The sequence below is a fragment of the Nicotiana tomentosiformis genome, chromosome 6 (assembly GCF_000390325.3).
Source record: "Nicotiana tomentosiformis chromosome 6, ASM39032v3, whole genome shotgun sequence".
Taxonomy (NCBI): Eukaryota; Viridiplantae; Streptophyta; class Magnoliopsida; order Solanales; family Solanaceae; genus Nicotiana; species Nicotiana tomentosiformis.
Genome location: NC_090817.1, coordinates 107,536,939 through 107,557,321, shown reverse-complemented (window position 1 = coordinate 107,557,321; position 20,383 = coordinate 107,536,939). Strand labels below are relative to the sequence as shown.

General features: G+C 42.1%; 1 protein-coding gene across 1 annotated transcript; it reads left to right on the top strand.

The window, feature by feature from the left end:
• The first annotated feature begins 817 nt into the window (after positions 1-817).
• LOC138894549 (uncharacterized) lies at positions 818-1,339 on the top strand. The gene has a single exon (XM_070179253.1). It carries the CDS (start codon positions 818-820, stop codon positions 1,337-1,339), a length of 522 nt encoding a protein of 173 aa, XP_070035354.1.
• Positions 1,340-20,383: the final 19,044 nt, after the last annotated feature.

Below are 20,383 nucleotides of genomic sequence, written 5' to 3'. Positions count from 1 at the left end.
TTTACTAAGCTCTTTCCAGTTCACTTAAGTGGTAGACCTTCTGAGGACCCACATGATTATCTTGACCGCTGCCATGAGGTGCTGCGAAACATGGGTTTAGTTGAGACCAATGCGGTCGATTTTGCTGTATTTTAGATGACGGGTTCTGCCAAGAGGTGGTAGAGAGATTATATGTTGACCAAACTATATGGGTCACCTACACTGACTTAGGAGCAATTCTCATGGTTATTTCTACAGAAGTTCCTCCCTATCACTTTGAGAGAGGATTTCCGGAGATAGTTTGAGCGTCTCCAGCAGGGCAGTATGACTATTACTCAGTACGAGACCCGTTTTTGTGGATCTAGCACGCCATGCTCTCCTTTTACTTTCTACTGAGGGAGAGAGAGAGAGAGTGAGGAGGTTTATTGAAGGAGTTACTCAACCTATCATGCTTTAGATGGCCAAGGAGACCGGAAGTGAGATTTCCTTTCAGGCGGCTGCTAATGTTGCTAGAAGGATCTAGATGTTTCTTGCACAAGAAAGAAGGCAGGGGTCTGATAAGAGGCCTCGGAAGTTCGGTGGTTTCAGTGGTGCCTCATCTGGAGGCAGGGGTAATTTTGGTAGGTTTCATCCTTCCAGACTGTTTCATTCAGCGCTCCACGCATCCTACAGTGCACCACCGGCTCCTATTAGTGTACCTCTGATCCAGGGTTTCCAAGGTGGTTACTCAGGTTGACAGGGATAATTTCAGGGTTAGCAGTCACAGCAGCCAAGGTCCTGTTATACTTGTGGTGACTTGAGGCACATTGCTAGATTCTGCACCAGGTCTCAGGGCAGCATGCAACAACAGGGTTCTCGTGCTATGATTCCAGCACTGGTTGCTTTACCACCTGCTCAACCTGCTAAAGGTAGGGGTCGGGCAGCTAGAGGTGGAGGTCTAACCATTAGAGGTGGAGGTCAGGCAGTTAGAGGTGGAGGCCAACCAGTTAGAGGTCGTCCCAAGGACGCAGTTCATAGTGGTAGGGTCCAGCCCCGATTTTATGCTTTTCCAGCTAAGCCTGAGGATAAGTCATCTGATGTCATGATTACAGGTATCGTTCCCATTTGCCATATAGATGCTTCAGTTCTATTTAATCCAGGATATACTTATTCCTATGTGTCCTCTTATTTTTCTTCATATCTGGTGATGCCTCGTGATTCTCGAAGTGCTCTTGTGTGTGTGTCCACTCTGGTGGGAGATTCTATCATGTTAGATCATGTCTATCATTCGTGTGTGGTTACTATTAAGAGTCTTGAGACTAGTGTAGATTTTTTACTTCTCGATATGGTAGATTTTGATATCATCTTGTGTATGGATTAGATATCACCTTATCGTGCTATATTGGATTATCATGCCAAGACGGTGACCCTAGCCATGCCGGGGTTACCCCGATTAGAGTGGAAAAACCCTCTAGTCATTCTACCAGCAGGGTTATTTCTTATATGAAGGTCCGGCGTATGGTCAAAAAGGGGTGTCTAGCCTATTTGGCTTATATTCACGATCCCAGTGTGGATGTTTCTTCTATGGAGTCAGTACCATCTGTTCGTGAATTTCTAGAAGTATTTCCTGCAGATTTGTCGGGGATGCCACCCGATAGATATATTTACTTCTATATTGATTTGTGTTACACCCTATATTTTCGTATGTAAAAATGCGTCGTAAGCAAACTAATGTAGGACAAAAAAATGAGATAATATTTAAAAGTATATAAAGTAAGTTAATCATGTTACCTCTGAGGTTACAAATATTGAAGATCATGAACAACAAGTACAAAGAGGGTTGGACAGTTCAGAAGCTAAAGCAATTAAATAAAATAATGTTTCATCGAAAGTCGACAAGTTGGGAATGTTATAACATGTACCTTTGGGGTGAGACTAGGGTGATTAACATGATAAAGAGATTATGTTATGATTTATATTAGTCGTATTACATCCGTGTGTTATGTTTTTAAGTCAAGCGAGTTGTGGAACAAAAGTCGATGAAAGTCATCACAAGTTACATTCATAAGTTTTACTGAAACTTTGGGTCAAATGTAACTGCAATTTTCTCCCAATATACTTAGAGTTATGGTGTGTTCCACCCATCAAATTAAAGATCTATGAGTCTATTTTCCAACGCATTAAACCATTTGTCAATACGACATCGGAGTAGAGAGATATGTGCATTTTTGCGATACTGCGCAAGCTGCTAGGTGACAAGTAGGTGTGTCACCTACTTGCTTAAATGAAAGCCCAAAAATGGGCCATTTCGGGTCGTCCAAAGAGGCCTTTTAAGGGCCTATTTTCTTCATATATTAGACTTAAAATAGAGCATAATAACCAGACATAAGCTCTGCAAAGAATCCTCCCAAAAATTTCCCACAAACCCTAATTGATTTTCTCTCCCTTTCAAGTTCCAATTGGAGGTAAAACTTAGAGTTTGAAGAACCAAGATAGGAGCTGAGTTATCCAACAAATAAGGTGAGTTTACTGCTCTCTTTCATCCATTTTTTCTTCTGTAAATTCATGGTAAGTCGTTCTATACATGTAAGAACTCACGGGATGGTGATCGGAAGCCGTGAGTTCGAGTTATTCACTTGTAGCGGACTGTTTTGTGGACTGTTTTGTGTTGCTGTTGGGCTGCGTGTTTTATTACTATTTTGTGGAGTTTTGGAGGAGGAAGGGGGTTTATAAACACCATATAAATGTAGGGTGGTTGGCTGGTCGTTCGTCATAACATTTTTGGGTCGTTTGACACTACTACGGTGGTCGTTTTGTGTACGAAGAGATTGGGGTGTGTTGGGCTGTTTTGTAGTATTTGATGGTGTATATAGGGCTGGAAAATGATGTATATATGTTGTTATTGTTCTGTCCTTGTATTGTTGGTGTTATCTTGAAGTTGGAGGAAGGGCATATTATAGGGGAGATGCTGCCCGTTTTAATACAAAATAGGTTTGTCGTTCGTTGTGCGATAGTTGTACCTTTCGTAACTTAACGATAGTATTATTATCATTCTTGTAGATTAAGGTGCGAAGAGGTGAGTTCAACTTGGTGATTGAAAAGATTGTGATAAGGTATGTTAAGTCTAAGCCTTCCTTCATTTTGGCATGATCTCGTAGCTACATGTGTTAGTAATGAGACAAAAAGAGAAGTTCATATTCATGAATTTATTCACACTATTCTAGTCTCATAAGTTACAATATTATTCCTTATCGAGACTCTATATTCAATTTTAGTATTGTCTTCTTTCAGTCAAGAGAGCAGCAAGCCTATATATACAGTATTACAGTATTTTCATTACCATCGAGCTATAATCGATGGGCAGGCCCCTATTGGGCAACTTCTGATCAGATGGAAAGTTATATACCGAGCCTACTATGGCCGAGCGCCTATGAGCGAGCCCAGCATGGTCGAGATACATAGCCTAGTATGGCCGAGCGCCTATAAGCGAGCCTACTATGGCAGAGCAGTTATATATACCGAGCCTTATAAGGCCGTACAATTATTTTACTTACTATATTGAAGGAGTTGAGTCAGTATCAGCAGGTAAGTATATCTCCAGATCATCTTTGACTCCCAGTTAATTTCAGTTACCATATTATCAGTTCAGTTTCAGATTTCAGTTATTTTATTGCCTTACATACTCGGTACATTATTTCGTACTGACGTCCCTTTTTTGGGGGCGCTGCATTTCATGCGTGCAGGTTCAGACAGACAGACGGGTAGACCTCCTCAGTAGGTGTTTTCCGAGTTCCGCCTGATCGGTAAGCTCCACGTCTTTCGGAGTTGCCAGGACTAGAGTTTTGTGTACATCTTATGTATATCTGTATATATGTTATGGGTAGGTCGGGGCCCTGTTCCGATCACAGTACATCTATCAGTAGAGGCTTGTAGGCATATCCTGTTGGTTAGTGCATTATGTTGGGTTTGTATAAATTGGTGGTTTGTCAGCTGTAGTAGCTATGACGGCCTTGTCGGCCTAGCTTTATATTGATATTTAGTTAGTGCTAGTTTCCATTCAGTTTTATATTTTGCTTCGCAAATTGTCTTGCAAGGTGGCCCCATGGCCAAAGTATGACATTATGTGTTCAGAGTCCCTTAGTCGCAATTTGGTACGCCAGGTTAGGTGAGGCACGGGGTGCTTGTCTCGCTCCTAGGTTCGGGGCGTGACAAACTTGGTATCAGAGCAGTTCTGTCCTAGGGAGTCTACAAGCCGTGTCTAGTAGGGTCTTGTTTATAGATGTGTTGTGCACCACATTATATAAGCAAGGAACTACAGGGCATTTAGGAGTTGGTTACACTTCTTTGAAATCTAAATCGTGCTATAGAATTGAGTTATAGGAAATTTGAATTAAACTTATGTGTTGGTGTTTGCATGCACAGATGACGGTGACTAGGAAGACTACGGCTAGCCAGAGGAGAGATACAGTAGTAGGTGAGGGGACCAACAGGGTACCCCCAGTAGATGGGGCCCAGTCTGAGGCTCAAGGGGAGACCCCTACTCAGCCATTACCGGCTCCTCCACCAACTACGGAGATTCCTAGGGAAACCGCACATCCAGTTTCCCCTCCACTTCCATCAGATCAGGACTTAAGGAGTGCGGTGCATTTGTTGACACAGTTGGTAGCTACCCAGCAACATGCTAGGGCATCAGCTAGTGCAGGAACTTCTGAGGGGTCTGGGAGTTCAAGGGTCCGAGAGTTTATTGCTTTGAGTCCCCCAGAGTTCACGGGGACAGATCAGAGGGAGGACCCGCAGGATTTCATAGATCAGCTTCACAGGATCTTTCGTGTTATGCATGCCACGGAGAAAGAGGCAGTTGAGCTAGCAGCTTTTCGACTCCGAGATATAGCCATCCTTTGGTATGAGGGATGGGAGAGGTCCAGGGGACGTGATACACCTCCAGCTATTTGGGAGAATTTTTCAGATGCTTTCCTTGACCAGTACTTACCGCGGGAGATCCGACAGGCTCGAGTCGATCAGTTTCTAGCCCTCAAGCAGGGTAATATGAGTGTTCGAGAGTATAGTCTCCGTTTTGACTCATTGGCCAGATATGCACCATCCATAGTTTCTACTATGCGGGACAGGATTCACAGGTTTATAGCAGGGTTAGCCCCAGAGTTAACCGAGGCATGTGCCACCGCTGCATTGCAGGATAGTATGGATATCTCCCGGATTCAGGCATTCGCCCAGAATATAGAAAGGGGTAGGCGTCGGCAGCAGGGTACAGAGAGGGCTGAGCAAGGGCAACGTAAGAGGATGAGATTTCCCAGGTCTCAGGAGCAATCTCAGGGTAGTTATAGGACCCAGTACTTCGGACGGCCACCTAGGCCTCCGCCACCTCAGTTACAGGGTTACGGGTATGATCGCTATACTCAGTCAGGACCAGGTGAGAGCTCACGGGCGTCGGGTTTGCAGCGACAACGAGGTTCTGCGCAGACATGGTCATTTCCTCCGCGGTGTGACATCTGTGGTAGAGGACACTTGGGTCAATGCCGAGCAGGTTCTGATGCTTGTTATACATGTGGGCGTCCGGGGCATATGATGCGAGATTGCCCAAATAGAGATTCTGGGGGAATGGCACAACCAGCGAGTTCAGCAACAGGATCGTCTATGTCCGTGCATCCTTCAAGGCGTGAGTCTCAGTCTTCGGTTGGTAGAGGTCGAGGCAGAGGTAGAGGTTCCAGTTCAAGTGGTAATCAGAACCGTATCTATGCTTTAGCGGGTCGACAGGACCAGGAGTCTTCACCAGACGTTGTGACAGGTATATTAACCATTTGCTCTCACGATGCTTATGCTTTGATAGACCCAGGATCTACTTTATCGTATATTACCCCATTTGTCGCGAGGAAGTTTGGTATAGTGCCTGAAATACTAAGTGATCCTTTTACGGTATCTACACCGGTCGGAGAATCGATTATTGCTAGACGGGTTTACCGAGGTTGTACGGTGACAATTTGTAGTCGTCAGACCTCAGCTGACCTAGTTGAGCTAGAGATGATGGACTTTGATGCTATCATGGGCATAGACTGGTTGGCAGCTTGCTATGCCACAGTTGATTGCCGAGCAAAGGTAGCCAAATTTCATTTTCCGGGTGAGCCAGTCCTTGAATGGGTAGGTAATACACCAACACCCAGAGGTAGGTTTATTTCCTATCTGAAGGCGAGGAAAATGATCGCAAAAGGGTGCATTTATCATATTGTGCGAGTTAGAGATGCAGATGCTGAGATACCTACACTTCAGTCTATTCCCATAGTCAAAGAGTATGCAGATGTGTTTCCAGATGAGCTTCCAGGTATTCCTCCAGAGCGAGAGATTGATTTTAGCATCGATTTGCTTCCAGGAACTCAACCAATATCCGTCCCTCCGTATAGAATGGCACCTGCCGAATTGAAGGAGTTGAAGGAGCAGTTAAAAGATTTGCTGGAGAAAGGTTACATTAGGCCCAGTACCTCACCTTGGGGTGCACCGGTACTATTTGTGCGGAAGAAAGACGGCTCGCTGAGGATGTGTATCGATTATAGGCAGTTGAACAAGGTAACTATTAAGAATAAGTATCCACTTCCAAGGATCGATGACTTGTTTGATCAGTTGCAGGGAGCTAGATGCTTTTCCAAGATTGATTTGAGGTCGGGGTACCACCAGGTCAGAGTTCGGGAAAAAGATATTCCGAAGATAGCCTTCAGGACCCGATATGGCCACTTCGAGTTCCTTGTCATGTCCTTCGGGTTGACTAATGCACCCGCTGTATTTATGGACTTGATGAATAGCCTATTCCGGCCATTTTTAGATCTGTTCGTGATAGTATTTATTGATGATATTCTGGTTTATTCCCGTTCAGAGGATGAGCATGCGGACCACCTGCGAGCGGTACTCCAAACCCTCCGTGATCGTAAGTTGTATGCTAAGTTTTCTAAATGTGAGTTCTGGTTGAAGTCTGTAGCATTCTTGGGGCATATTGTATCAGATGAAGGGATAAAGGTGGACACTCAGAAGATTGAGGCCGTGAAATCTTGGCCTAGACCTACCACTCCGACAGAGGTTCGTAGCTTTCTAGGCTTAGCAGGATACTATCGGAGGTTCGTAGAGGGTTTTTCTTCCCTTTCGGCACCATTGACGAAGTTGACACAGAAAGAAACTAAGTTTCAATGGACAGAGGCTTGTGAGCGGAGTTTCCAAGAGCTTAAGAACAAGTTGACCTCAGCTCCAGTTCTAACACTTCCAGAGGGTCTAGAGGGTTATGCCGTGTATTGTGATGCATCAGGTGTCGGGTTAGGATGTGTCCTGATGCAACATGGGAAGGTAATTGCATATGCTTCAAGGCAGTTGAGGAAGCACGAGAGGAATTATCCGACCCACGACCTCGAGTTAGCTGCGGTTGTCCATGCACTTAAGATATGGCGGCATTATTTATATGGTGTTCATGTTGATATATTTACTGATCATAAAAGCCTACAATATATTTTCAAGCAGAAAGAGTTGAATTTGCGACAGAGGCGATGGCTTGAGTTATTGAAAGATTACGATGTTAACATTCTCTACCATCCAGGGAAAGCTAATGTTGTAGCAGATGCCTTAAGTCGCCGATCTATGGGTAGCTTAGCACATGTAGAGCCCGAGAAAAGACAATTAGCTAGAGATATTCATCAATTGGCTTCGTTGGGGGTTCGGTTAGTAGATTCTAAGGATGGTGGAGTTGTAATCCAAAACACTGCAAAATCATCCCTCATAGCTGAAGTCAAGGAAAGGCAGTACGAGGACCCAGAGTTGGTCGAGTTGAGAGAGCGAGTTCCGCAGCAGAAGAAGCCATTGTTAGAGCTCAAGGGAGATGGGGTTCTCAGATACAAGGGTCGTTTGTGTGTTCCAGATGTAGTAGGGCTACGAGACAGGATTATGTCAGAGGCACATTATTCATGGTATTCCATCCACCCTGGATCGACGAAGATGTATCATGACATTAAGGATATGTACTGGTGGAATGATATGAAGAAGAACATTGCTGAGTTTGTCGCCCAATGTACTAGTTGCCAGCAAGTGAAGGTAGAACACCAGAAGCCCGGAGGGCTAATGCAGACTATAGAGATCCCGACATGGAAATGGGAGGCGATAAACATGGACTTTATCATGGGTTTACCTCGTTCTAATCGTAAGTTCGATTCCATATGGGTGATAGTCGATAGGCTCACGAAATCAGCTCACTTCCTACCGGTCAGATCTACATATACAGCAGAAGATTATGCAAAGTTATATATTAAGGAGATAGTGCGGCTACACGGAGTACCAGTTTCTATTATATCTGACCGTGGGGCTCAGTTTACAGCACATTTTTGGAGGTCATTTCAGAGAGGTCTAGGGACTCAGGTGAATCTCAGCACAGCTTTTCATCCACAGACTGATGGACAAGCCGAGCGCACAATTCAGACGCTCGAGGATATGTTACGAGTATGTGTGTTGGATTTTAAAAGAAGTTGGGATGAACATCTACCTCTTATCGAGTTTGCATATAATAACAGTTACCACTCCAGTATCCAGATGGCTCCGTACGAGGCTTTGTATGGGCGTAAGTGCAGATCTCCTATAGGGTGGTTTGATGTTGGAGAATCTGGGTTACATGGGCCAGACCTGGTTCAGCAGGCCATAGAGAAAGTAAAGGTTATCCGGGAGCGACTGTTGACAGCTCAGAGTCATCAGAAGTCATATTTTGACGTGCGGCGACGAGACTTAGAGTTCAGGATTAATGACTGGGTATTCTTAAAGGTATCACCTATGAAGGGCGTGATGAGGTTTGGCAAGAAAGGAAAGCTTAGCCCACGGTATATTGGGCCTTATAGGATCATTCGGAGAGTGGGCCAACTAGCTTATGAGTTAGAGTTGCCCTCAGAATTGGAGTCTGTCCATCCGGTTTTTCACGTATCTATGCTACGGAAGTGCATTGGCGATCCTACCCGAGTGGTGCCCACGGATGATGTACAGATTACAGAGGACTTGTCATACGAGGAAATTCCAGTTGCCATCCTAGACCGACAAATCCGCAATCTACGAAATAAGGAGGTAGCTTCCGTAAAGGTTTTATGGAGGAGCAAGAATGTAGAAGAGATGACGTGGGAATCGGAGGAAGAAATGAAGTCTAAATACCCCCACCTATTTCAAAATGAAGATATGGTTCGAGATGGGACGCTACAACATAGCTCTATGTAGGCTAGCAGGTCATCAGGTAAGCTTTTATTTTTCACTTTCAATATTTATGATTTACGGTCGGTGAGGCAAATTGCTGCTATTTATAAAGATTGGCCATGTGTGGCATGCATAGTATATTTCTGGCTACGTGCAGGTTGGTTTTAACCTAGTGTACGAAGGATACTCTGGAAAAAGTTTCCAAAGTCTCCAAGAGTAAACATTCGAGGACGAATGTTCCCAAGGGGGAGTGATGTTACACCCTATATTTTCGTATGTAAAAATGCGTCGTAAGCAAACTAATGTAGGACAAAAAAATGAGATAATATTTAAAAGTATATAAAGTAAGTTAATCATGTTACCTCTGAGGTTACAAATATTGAAGATCATGAACAACAAGTACAAAGAGGGTTGGACAGTTCAGAAGCTAAAGCAATTAAATAAAACAATGTTTCATCGAAAGTCGACAAGTTGGGAATGTTATAACATGTACCTTTGGGGTGAGACTAGGGTGATTAACATGATAAAGAGATTATGTTATGATTTATATTAGTCGTATTACATCCGTGTGTTATGTTTTTAAGTCAAGCGAGTTGTGGAACAAAAGTCGATGAAAGTCATCACAAGTTACATTCATAAGTTTTACTGAAACTTTGGGTCAAATGTAACTGCAATTTTCTCCCAATATACTTAGAGTTATGGTGTGTTCCACCCATCAAATTAAAGATCTATGAGTCTATTTTCCAACGCATTAAACCATTTGTCAATACGACATCGGAGTAGAGAGATATGTGCATTTTTGCGATACTGCGCAAGCTGCTAGGTGACAAGTAGGTGTGTCACCTACTTGCTTAAATGAAAGCCCAAAAATGGGCCATTTCGGGTCGTCCAAAGAGGCCTTTTAAGGGCCTATTTTCTTCATATATTAGACTTAAAATAGAGCATAATAACCAGACATAAGCTCTGCAAAGAATCCTCCCAAAAATTTCCCACAAACCCTAATTGATTTTCTCTCCCTTTCAAGTTCCAATTGGAGGTAAAACTTAGAGTTTGAAGAACCAAGATAGGAGCTGAGTTATCCAACAAATAAGGTGAGTTTACTGCTCTCTTTCATCCATTTTTTCTTCTGTAAATTCATGGTAAGTCGTTCTATACATGTAAGAACTCACGGGATGGTGATCGGAAGCCGTGAGTTCGAGTTATTCACTTGTAGCGGACTGTTTTGTGGACTGTTTTGTGTTGCTGTTGGGCTGCGTGTTTTATTACTATTTTGTGGAGTTTTGGAGGAGGAAGGGGGTTTATAAACACCATATAAATGTAGGGTGGTTGGCTGGTCGTTCGTCATAACATTTTCGGGTCGTTTGACACTACTACGGTGGTCGTTTTGTGTACGAAGAGATTGGGGTGTGTTGGGCTGTTTTGTAGTATTTGATGGTGTATATAGGGCTGGAAAATGATGTATATATGTTGTTATTGTTCTGTCCTTGTATTGTTGGTGTTATCTTGAAGTTGGAGGAAGGGCATATTATAGGGGAGATGCTGCCCGTTTTAATACAAAATAGGTTTGTCGTTCGTTGTGCGATAGTTGTACCTTTCGTAACTTAACGATAGTATTATTATCATTCTTGTAGATTAAGGTGCGAAGAGGTGAGTTCAACTTGGTGATTGAAAAGATTGTGATAAGGTATGTTAAGGCTAAGCCTTCCTTCATTTTGGCATGATCTCGTAGCTACATGTGTTAGTAATGAGACAAAAAGAGAAGTTCATATTCATGAATTTATTCACACTATTCTAGTCTCATAAGTTACAATATTATTCCTTATCGAGACTCTATATTCAATTTTAGTATTGTCTTCTTTCAGTCAAGAGAGCAGCAAGCCTATATATACAGTATTACAGTATTTTCATTACCATCGAGCTATAATCGATGGGCAGGCCCCTATTGGGCAACTTCTGATCAGATGGAAAGTTATATACCGAGCCTACTGTGGCCGAGCGCCTATGAGCGAGCCCAGCATGGTCGAGATACATAGCCTAGTATGGCCGAGCGCCTATAAGCGAGCCTACTATGGCAGAGCAGTTATATATACCGAGCCTTATAAGGCCGTACAATTATTTTACTTACTATATTGAAGGAGTTGAGTCAGTATCAGCAGGTAAGTATATCTCCAGATCATCTTTGACTCCCAGTTAATTTCAGTTACCATATTATCAGTTCAGTTTCAGATTTCAGTTATTTTATTGCCTTACATACTCGGTACATTATTTCGTACTGACGTCCCTTTTTTGGGGCGCTGCATTTCATGTGTGCAGGTTCAGACAGACAGACGGGTAGACCTCCTCAGTAGGTGTTTTCCGAGTTCCGCCTGATCGGTAAGCTCCACGTCTTTCGGAGTTGCCAGGACTAGAGTTTTGTGTACATCTTATGTATATCTGTATATATGTTATGGGTAGGTCGGGGCCCTGTTCCGATCACAGTACATCTATCAGTAGAGGCTTGTAGGCATATCCTGTTGGTTAGTGCATTATGTTGGGTTTGTATAAATTGGTGGTTTGTCAGCTGTAGTAGCTATGACGGCCTTGTCGGCCTAGCTTTATATTGATATTTAGTTAGTGCTAGTTTCCATTCAGTTTTATATTTTGCTTCGCAAATTGTCTTGCAAGGTGGCCCCATGGCCAAAGTATGACATTATGTGTTCAGAGTCCCTTAGTCGCAATTTGGTACGCCAGGTTAGGTGAGGCACGGGGTGCTTGTCTCGCTCCTAGGTTCGGGGCGTGACAATTTGGCTCTGGGCATTTAGCCCATTTCTATTCCACCATATCGTATAGCCCCGCTGGAACTGGAAGAACTGAAGGATCAGTTACAAGACTTGCTTGATCAGGGATTTATTAGACCTAGTGTCTCACCCTGGGGTGCACCAGTTTTATTTGTAAAGAAGAAATATAGTTCAATGCAAATGTGTATCGATTATCGGCAGTTGAACAAGGCCACTATCAAAGTATCCACAACCAAGAAGTGATGACTTATTTGATCAGTTTTAGGGTGCCAAAGTATTTTCAAATATCGACTTGAGGTCTGGTTACCATCAGTTGAAGATTAGGCATCTGATGTCCCTAAGACCGCTTTTCGGACTAGGTATGGGCATTAGGAATTCCTAGTGATGTCATTTAGGTTGACAAATGCCCCAGCATCATTTATGGATTTGATTCAAGCCTTATTTGGATTCTTTTGTGGTTGTATTCATTGATGATATCTTGATTTACTCCAGCAGTCGAGAGGAGCATAAGCATCATCTTCGTATTGTGCTTCAGATTTTGAAGAATAATTAGTTATATGCCAATTTTTCAAAATTTGAATTTTGTTAGACTCAGTTTCCTTTTTTGGGCATGTTGTATCGGCAGAAGGTATAAAAGTGGATACTAAGAAGATTGATGTTGTTCATAATTGGCGATGTTTGAAGGGTGATTCAAGGGCTATTAATGAGGGCTTGGGATTTGTGGAGAAGTAAGTTAAGGATTTGAAGGACCAAACGATGTCGGATTTTGATGAATTTGGTATGGTTAGACTCGTGAGTGAATGTGCTTTCTAGTTTTGTACAATTTGTCAGATTTCGAGATGCGGGCCCGGGGGCCGGGTTTGAGCCAATTTCGAAATTTGGTCTAATTTTGTAGCTTTTCTTGTGCAATTTATTCCATTAGCATATATGGATGGTATTGTACTGATTGTGAATAGATTTGGAGCATTTGGAGTCCGAATCCAGAGGCAAGAGCATTGCGGGGTAGAGATTTGACTGGTTTGAGGTAAGTAACGATTGTAAATCTAGTCTTGAGGGTTTGAAACCCTAGATATCATATCATTCTACTATTTTGAAGTGACGCACATGCTAGGTGCACTGTTGGGGATTGTGACTTGGTCCATCTCGTAGCGACACAAAATTTGCGTATTTTGTGGAAATTATATGATACTTATGTGTTTTTAGAAAGAGTTTCTGTTAATTGGGCTGGATGCCATGTTTGGGCCTTGTGCTAGTGCTATTTGGACCCTTAGGGGTTTTATTTTATTTTTATTTTTATTATCCTCTCACTGTTTTCGATTGAAAATCTATACACAATCATGGTTATACATGTTTACTGCATAACTCGGTTTTATTACTCGATATTGATGCATATAAATGTTGTTTTGGGTTGAGCACCCTATTTTTACTGAAATGCCTGAATGGCTTGACAAGTTTATGACTGAGTGAGGCCGAGGTCCTGATTTGTGAGGATATTTATGGGATCGGGCTGCACACCGCAACATGTCACATATTTATGGGATCGGGATGCACGCCGCAACATGTTGCATATTTATGGGATCGGCCTGCACGCCGCAACATGTTTGTTATAGGCCGAGGGCCTGAGTGATTATGCTATGATTTGGCTTGATATAACGCTTGGGCTGAAGGAGCCCCTCCGGAGCCTGTACATACCCCCAGTGAGCGCAGGTACCTACTGAATGCAAGTGCCGAGTGCCGAGTGCTGAGTAACTGGAAGGCGCATGAGCGATTGTGAGGTATGCCTGAGTGGCAAGAGTGATTGTGAGTTTTGCTCACGTTTGCATTTTTCCTCTATTTGAAAACTGTTGAAAAATATCTTTAAATGATTTTTACTGGAACTGGGTTTAAACGAGATGTTTTGATTCAAATCCTGATTTTAAAAGCATGTGGTATTTTACTGAGATTTCCTGATATGAAAGTTATATGCTTTATTGCTCGTCACTATTGTTCAGTCTTTATTTATTGTTGTTACTTACTGAGTTGGCGTACTCACGTTACTCCCTGCACCTTGTGTGCAGATCCAAGTGTAGCTGGACACGGTAGCGGTTGTTGATTGTTCTGATTGCAGATTTTTCTGAGGATAGCAAGGTAGCTGCCTGACGATAGCAGCCCTGCTCTTCTCCCTCTTATCTTCCTCTACTTGTATTTAGATATTTTTCAGGCTAAGTTAGCCTTGATATTGTTAGACAGATTGTAGTAGATGCTCATGACTAGTGACACCTCGATGTTGGTATTTTCCTTCCGCACTTTTATTTTGATTGGAACTCCTTTATGAGGGTTTTATGTTATATAGCATTGAAATTATCTTTGAAATGAAAATATTAGTTTGTCTGGAAATGAGTCGGCTTGCCTAGTTCCATGATAGGCGCCATCACGACAGGTTAGGTTTTTGGGTCGTGACACCATCCTTATCACACCGCATGACTTCTAGTAGTTTTCCCTACTAGCCACGCATATCAAGCCACCCTTATCTCACTGCATGTGTTTCAACACTCAAACCTTATACCACCGCATGCGTATCAATATCACAATATATCACAATTTGCACCTCAAGTGCCAAAATATTTCAATTTGCCAAAATAAATCAACAACAATATATTTTTCCATAATAAAGAGCTCACGACTCATGCCAAAATAATTCATGATAATATTTTTCCACAATAAAGAGCTCACAGCTCCATCACAATTAGTAAGAAAAACTCACAAAATATTCAGCAAATATAATAAATTCACAAATTTACTACCTTATTTTGAATATCAAAATTTTAAATGTAAAATACTTCATTTTAATAATATTTGAAATTAAAGAAATTCCACATTTAATTAATACACTGAATAAAAGAATCCAAGTTTCAGCTAACATGTAAAAACAATTAGCAGGAGAAGGTCAAGCAAATTTAAAGTATATAAATCAAATCAATGATGGAGAATATAACAAGATTTAATAATTTAATTAATATGCAACAGTGATCTACACAATTTAAAAACAAAATCTTTCACATTTACCCGTGTACACACTCGTCACCTCGTGTACATGACTTTCAACATATTTTAATTTATCACTTCAATACCAATCCTAGGTGAAATTTTCCCCACACAAGGTTAGACAACTCACTTACCTGGACTTGCTCCAATTTAATCACGTAATATGCCTTTTTCTCAATTTTCCGATTCCGATCGACTCGTATCTAGTCATAATTAATTCGATACAGTCAACAAAAATTATAGAATCAATTCCAAAAGAAAATACTATATTTTCCAAATAAAATCCGAAATTAACTAAAACATTGTTTGTGGGGCCCACGTCTCGGAATCTGGTGAAACTTACAAAATACGATAACCCATTCAATTACGAGTCCAACCATACAAGTTTCACTCAAATCCACCTCTGAATCGACACTAGAGTCTCAAAAATTCGTTTTTATGAGATTTCTAAAATTTTCCCAAATTTCCATCTCAATACACTAATTAAATGGTGAAAACAATGATATATTCGTGCATATTGACCAAATCCGAGTTAGAATCACTTACCCAAATATTTTTCTTTGAAAATATATCAAAAATCACTTATGCTCAAGCTCAAGTTCGTCAAAATGGCAAATGGGACAAAATCCCCGGTTTTATAAAGTGCCGAGGCAACTATCGATCCTCTGTATCTATCATGACTTCGATCTTTAAGGCCCTCAATCCGGGCTTTAGTCATAGCCCTTGATCCTGGGCCTTGATCTTGGGTCTTCGATCACTGTCCTTGGTCATAACCCTCGATCCTGGGCATTCGATCATGGCCCTCGAGCCTGCTTTCGATCATGGCTCGTTTTATGGGCAGAAGAAAATTTGCAGTAGCTCTTTAAGTCCCATTTCTTATCCGTTAACCATCTAAAGCTCACCCGAGTCCCTTGGGAGCTCAACCAAATAAACCAACAAGTCCTAAAATATCATACGAAATTATTTGAAACCTCAATTCACATTAAACAACGCTAAAATCGCAATTCACACTCCAATTCTAGCTTAATGAAACTTAAGAATTTCCAACTTCTACATTCGATGCCGAAACCTATCAAATCAAGTCTGATTGACCTTAAATTTTGCACACAAGTCATAAATTAGATAACAGAGCTATGAAAATTTTCAGAACTAGATTCCGACCCTGAAATCAAAAAGTCAACTCCCCGGTCAAACTTCCAAACTTAAATTCCTATTTTAGCCATTTCAAACCTAATTTCACTACAGACTTCCAAATAAAATTCCTAATACGCTCCTAAGCCCAAAATCACCATACAGAGCTGTTGGAATTATCAAAATTCTATTCCAGGGTCATTTTTTCAAAATGTTGACCAAAGTCAAACTTAACATTTTAAGGCCAACTTAAGGAATTAAGTGTTCCGATTTCAACCCGTACACTTCCAAATACCGAACCAATCATCCCCGCAAGTCATAAATTTATAAAGAACATAAGGGGAGTTTTATTTAGGGGAACGGGGTTCTAAAAGTCAAAATGACATGTTGGGTCATACATTCTCCACCTCTTAAACAAACGTTCGTCCTCGAACGGGTTTAGAATTATACCTGGAGTGGTAAAAAGATGAGGATAACAGTTGCGCATCTCATGCTCGGTCTCCCAAGTCGCCTCCTCGAGCGGATGACCCCTTCACTGAACCTTCACGGAAGTAATGTTCTTTGACCTCAACTTTCGAACATGCCTGTCAAAAATAGCTACTGGTTCCTCAACATAAAATAGATCCTTGTCCAACTGAACTGAACTGAAGTCTAACACATAAGACGGATCACCATGATACTTCCGGAGCATAGAAACATGGAATACCGGATGAACTGCAGAGAGACTAGGTGGTAGTGCAAGTCTGTAAACCATCTCTCCAACTCTTTCAAGAATCTAAAAAGGCCCAATATACCTAGGGCTCAACTTGCCCTTCTTTCCGAACCTCATCACACCCTTCATAGGAGAAACCCGGAGCAGGATCCGCTCACCAACCATGAATGCAACATCACAAACCTTCCGATCCGCATAACTCTTCTGTCTAGATCGGGCTGTACGAAGTCGATCCTGAATCAATTTAACCTTTTCCAAGGCATCCTGAACCAAGTGTGTACCCAATAGCCTAGCCTCGCCTGGTTCGAACCAACCCACTGGAGACCGGCACTGCCTACCATACAAGGCCTCATACGGAGCCATATGAATGCTCGACTGATAACTGTTGTTGTAAGCAAACTTTGCAAGTGGTAAGAACTGATCCCAAGCACCCCCAAAATCTATCACACACGCACGAAGCATATCCTCCAATATATGAATAGTGAGTTCGGACTACCTGTCTGTCTGGGGTGAAATGTTGTACTCAACTCCACACGAGTACCCAACTCTCACTGTACAGCCCTCCAAAATCATGATGTAAATTGTGTACCCCGGTCAAAGATGATAGATACCGGTATGCCATGAAGTCTGACAATCTCGCAAATATAGACTTGAGACAACTGCTCGGAAGAATAGGTAGTCATCACAGGAATGAAATGAGCTGACTTGGTCAACCTATAAATAATCACCCAAACTGCATCGAACTTTCTCTGAGTTAGTGGGAGACCAATAATAGTGATCCGCTCCCATTTCCATTCTGGAAACTCTAACTTCTGAAGCAATCCACCCGGTAGCTGATGCGCATATTTCACCTGTTGACAATTTAGACACCGAGCTACGTACTCCACTATGTCTTTATTCATCCTTATCCACCAATTGTGTTGTCTCAAGTCCTGATACATCTTTGCAGCACCCGGATGAATGGAGTACCGCAAAATGTGAGCCTCCTGGAGAATCAACTCACGGAAACCATCTACATTAGGCACACATAGCCTGCCTTGCATATGTAATACATCGTCATCTCCAATAGTGACTTCCTTAGAATCACTATGTTGAACAATATCCTTAAGGACAAGTAGATAGGGGTCATCGTACGGACGCTCTCTCATACGATCATAAAGAGAAGACTGAGAAACCACAGAAGCCAAAACTCAGCTCGGTTCAGAAAAATCCAACTTGAAAAATGGGTTGGCTAAGGCCTGAACATCCAAGGCTAAATGCCTCTCTACTACTGGTAAATATGCTAAGCTGCCCAAACTCTCCTCCTTATGACTCAAGGTATCGGCCACTACATTGGCCTTCCCGAGAAGCTAGAGAATGGTGATATCATAATCCTTAAGCAACTCCAACCATCTCCGCTGCCGCAAATTAAGATCATTCTTTCTAAACAGATGTTGTAGACTCCGGTGATCGGTGTAGACCTCATAATGGACATTGTATAAATAATGCCGCCAAATCTTCAAGGCATGAACAATAGCTTCTAACTCAAGGTCGTGGACCGGATAATTCTTCTCATGTACCTTTAACTGTCTGGACGCGTAAGAAATCGCCCTACTGTCTTGCATCAACACTACGCCGATACTAATACGCGACGCATCACAATACATGGTATGAGACCCTAAACCCGTAGGTAATACCAACACTGGGGCTGTAATTAAAGATGTCTTGCGCATTTAGAAGCTCTCCTCACATTCCTCGCTCCACCTGAATGGAGCACCCTTTTGGGAAAATTTGGTCATATATGCAGCAATAGAAGAGAAACCCTCTACAAATCGGGGATAATACCCTGCCAAACCAAGGAAACTCCGGATTTCCATAGCTGAGGACGGTCTGGACCAACTTTGCACTGCTTTTATCTTCTTCGGATCCACCTTGATCCCCTCGCACGAGACTATATGGCCCAAAAATCCCACTAAATCAAGCCAGAATTCACACCTTGAAAATTTTGCATATAACTTCTTTTCTCTCAAAGTGTGAAGCATAGTCCTCAGGTGTTGTTCATGATCTTCCAGACTCCGGGAATACACTAGAATGTCGTCAATAAACACAATGACGAAAGAATCAAGATAGGGCTGAACTACACTATTCATTAAGTGCATAAAAGTTGCTGGGGCATTGGTCAGCCCAAAAGACATCACATGGAACTCGTAATGACTATACCGAGTCCTGAGAGCAGTCTTCGGAATATCATGTTCCCGAATCTTCAACTCATGATACCCTGAACGCAAGTCAATTTTAGAGAATACCTTGAAGCTGATCAAATAGGTCATCAATACGTGTCAATGGATACCTGTTCTTTAATGTGACAAGGAACGCGTAATGACCATACCGAGTCTTGAAAGCAGACTTTGGAATATCGAGATCTCGAATCTTCAACTGATGATAGCCTGAACGCAAGTCAATTTTAGAGAATATCCTGGCACCCTAAAGCTGATCAAATAGGACATCAATACATGGCAATGGATACCTGTTCTTTAATGTGACCTTGTTCAGCTGACTGTAATCAATACATGTCCGCATAGAACCATCCTTCTTCATCACAAATAAGACAGGAGCACCACAAGGCGATACACTCGGCCGAATGAAGCCCTTATCAAGAAACTCATGTAAATGTTCTTTTAATTCTTTCAACTTTGCTGGTGCCATACGATATGGTGGAATAAAAATGGGCGGAGTGCGCGATAACAAATTAATGCCAAAGTCAATATCCCTATCGGGTGGCATACCCAGAAGATCCGCTAGAAATACATCAGGAAAATCCCTTACTACAAGAACTGACTCCACGGTTGGAGTATCAATACTAACATCTCTCACATAGGCCAGATACGTATCACACCCCTTCTCAACCATTCGTTGAGCTTTAAGAAATGAAATAACCCTGCTAGGAATATGATCCGAGGTACCTCTCCACTCTAGCTGTGGTAGACCTGGCATAGCCAACGTCACTATCATGTTGTAATAATCAAGAATAGCGTGATAGGGCGACAACCAGTCCATGCCTAAAATAATATCGAAATCCACCATAGTTAGCAATAAGAAATTAGCTCTGGTCTCAAAAACACTAATAATAATTAAGCACGACTAATACACGCGATTTACAATAATAGATTTACCCACGGGTGTAGATACATAAATAGAAGAATTCAAGGAATCACGTGATACGCCCAAATACAGGGCAAAATAATATGACAAAAAAGAATAATTCTAGCCTTGATCAAATAAGACCGATGCATCTCTATGACAGACCAGAATAATACCCGTGATAACAGAATCAGATTCAACCTCTGTCCTAGCATGAAGGGTATAATATATGGCATGGCCTCCCCCTCTAGGGCGACCTCTACCTGTCCAACCTCCACCTCTAGTTGGCTGTGCAGGTGGAGTGGCAACTGGTGTAGTAATTATGGCTTGAGAAGCCTGAGGGCCCTATGGAATAGGTGGGGCCTGAGAAATCTATGGAGGTGCAACCCTCATAAATCTAGGGAAATCTCTCATAATATGATGAGTGTCACCACACTCAAAACAAGCC

Bases quoted from the DNA above. Each gene is read 5' to 3' on its own strand.
- LOC138894549 (XM_070179253.1), top strand. From the start codon at position 818: ATGCAACAACAGGGTTCTCGTGCTATGATTCCAGCACTGGTTGCTTTA.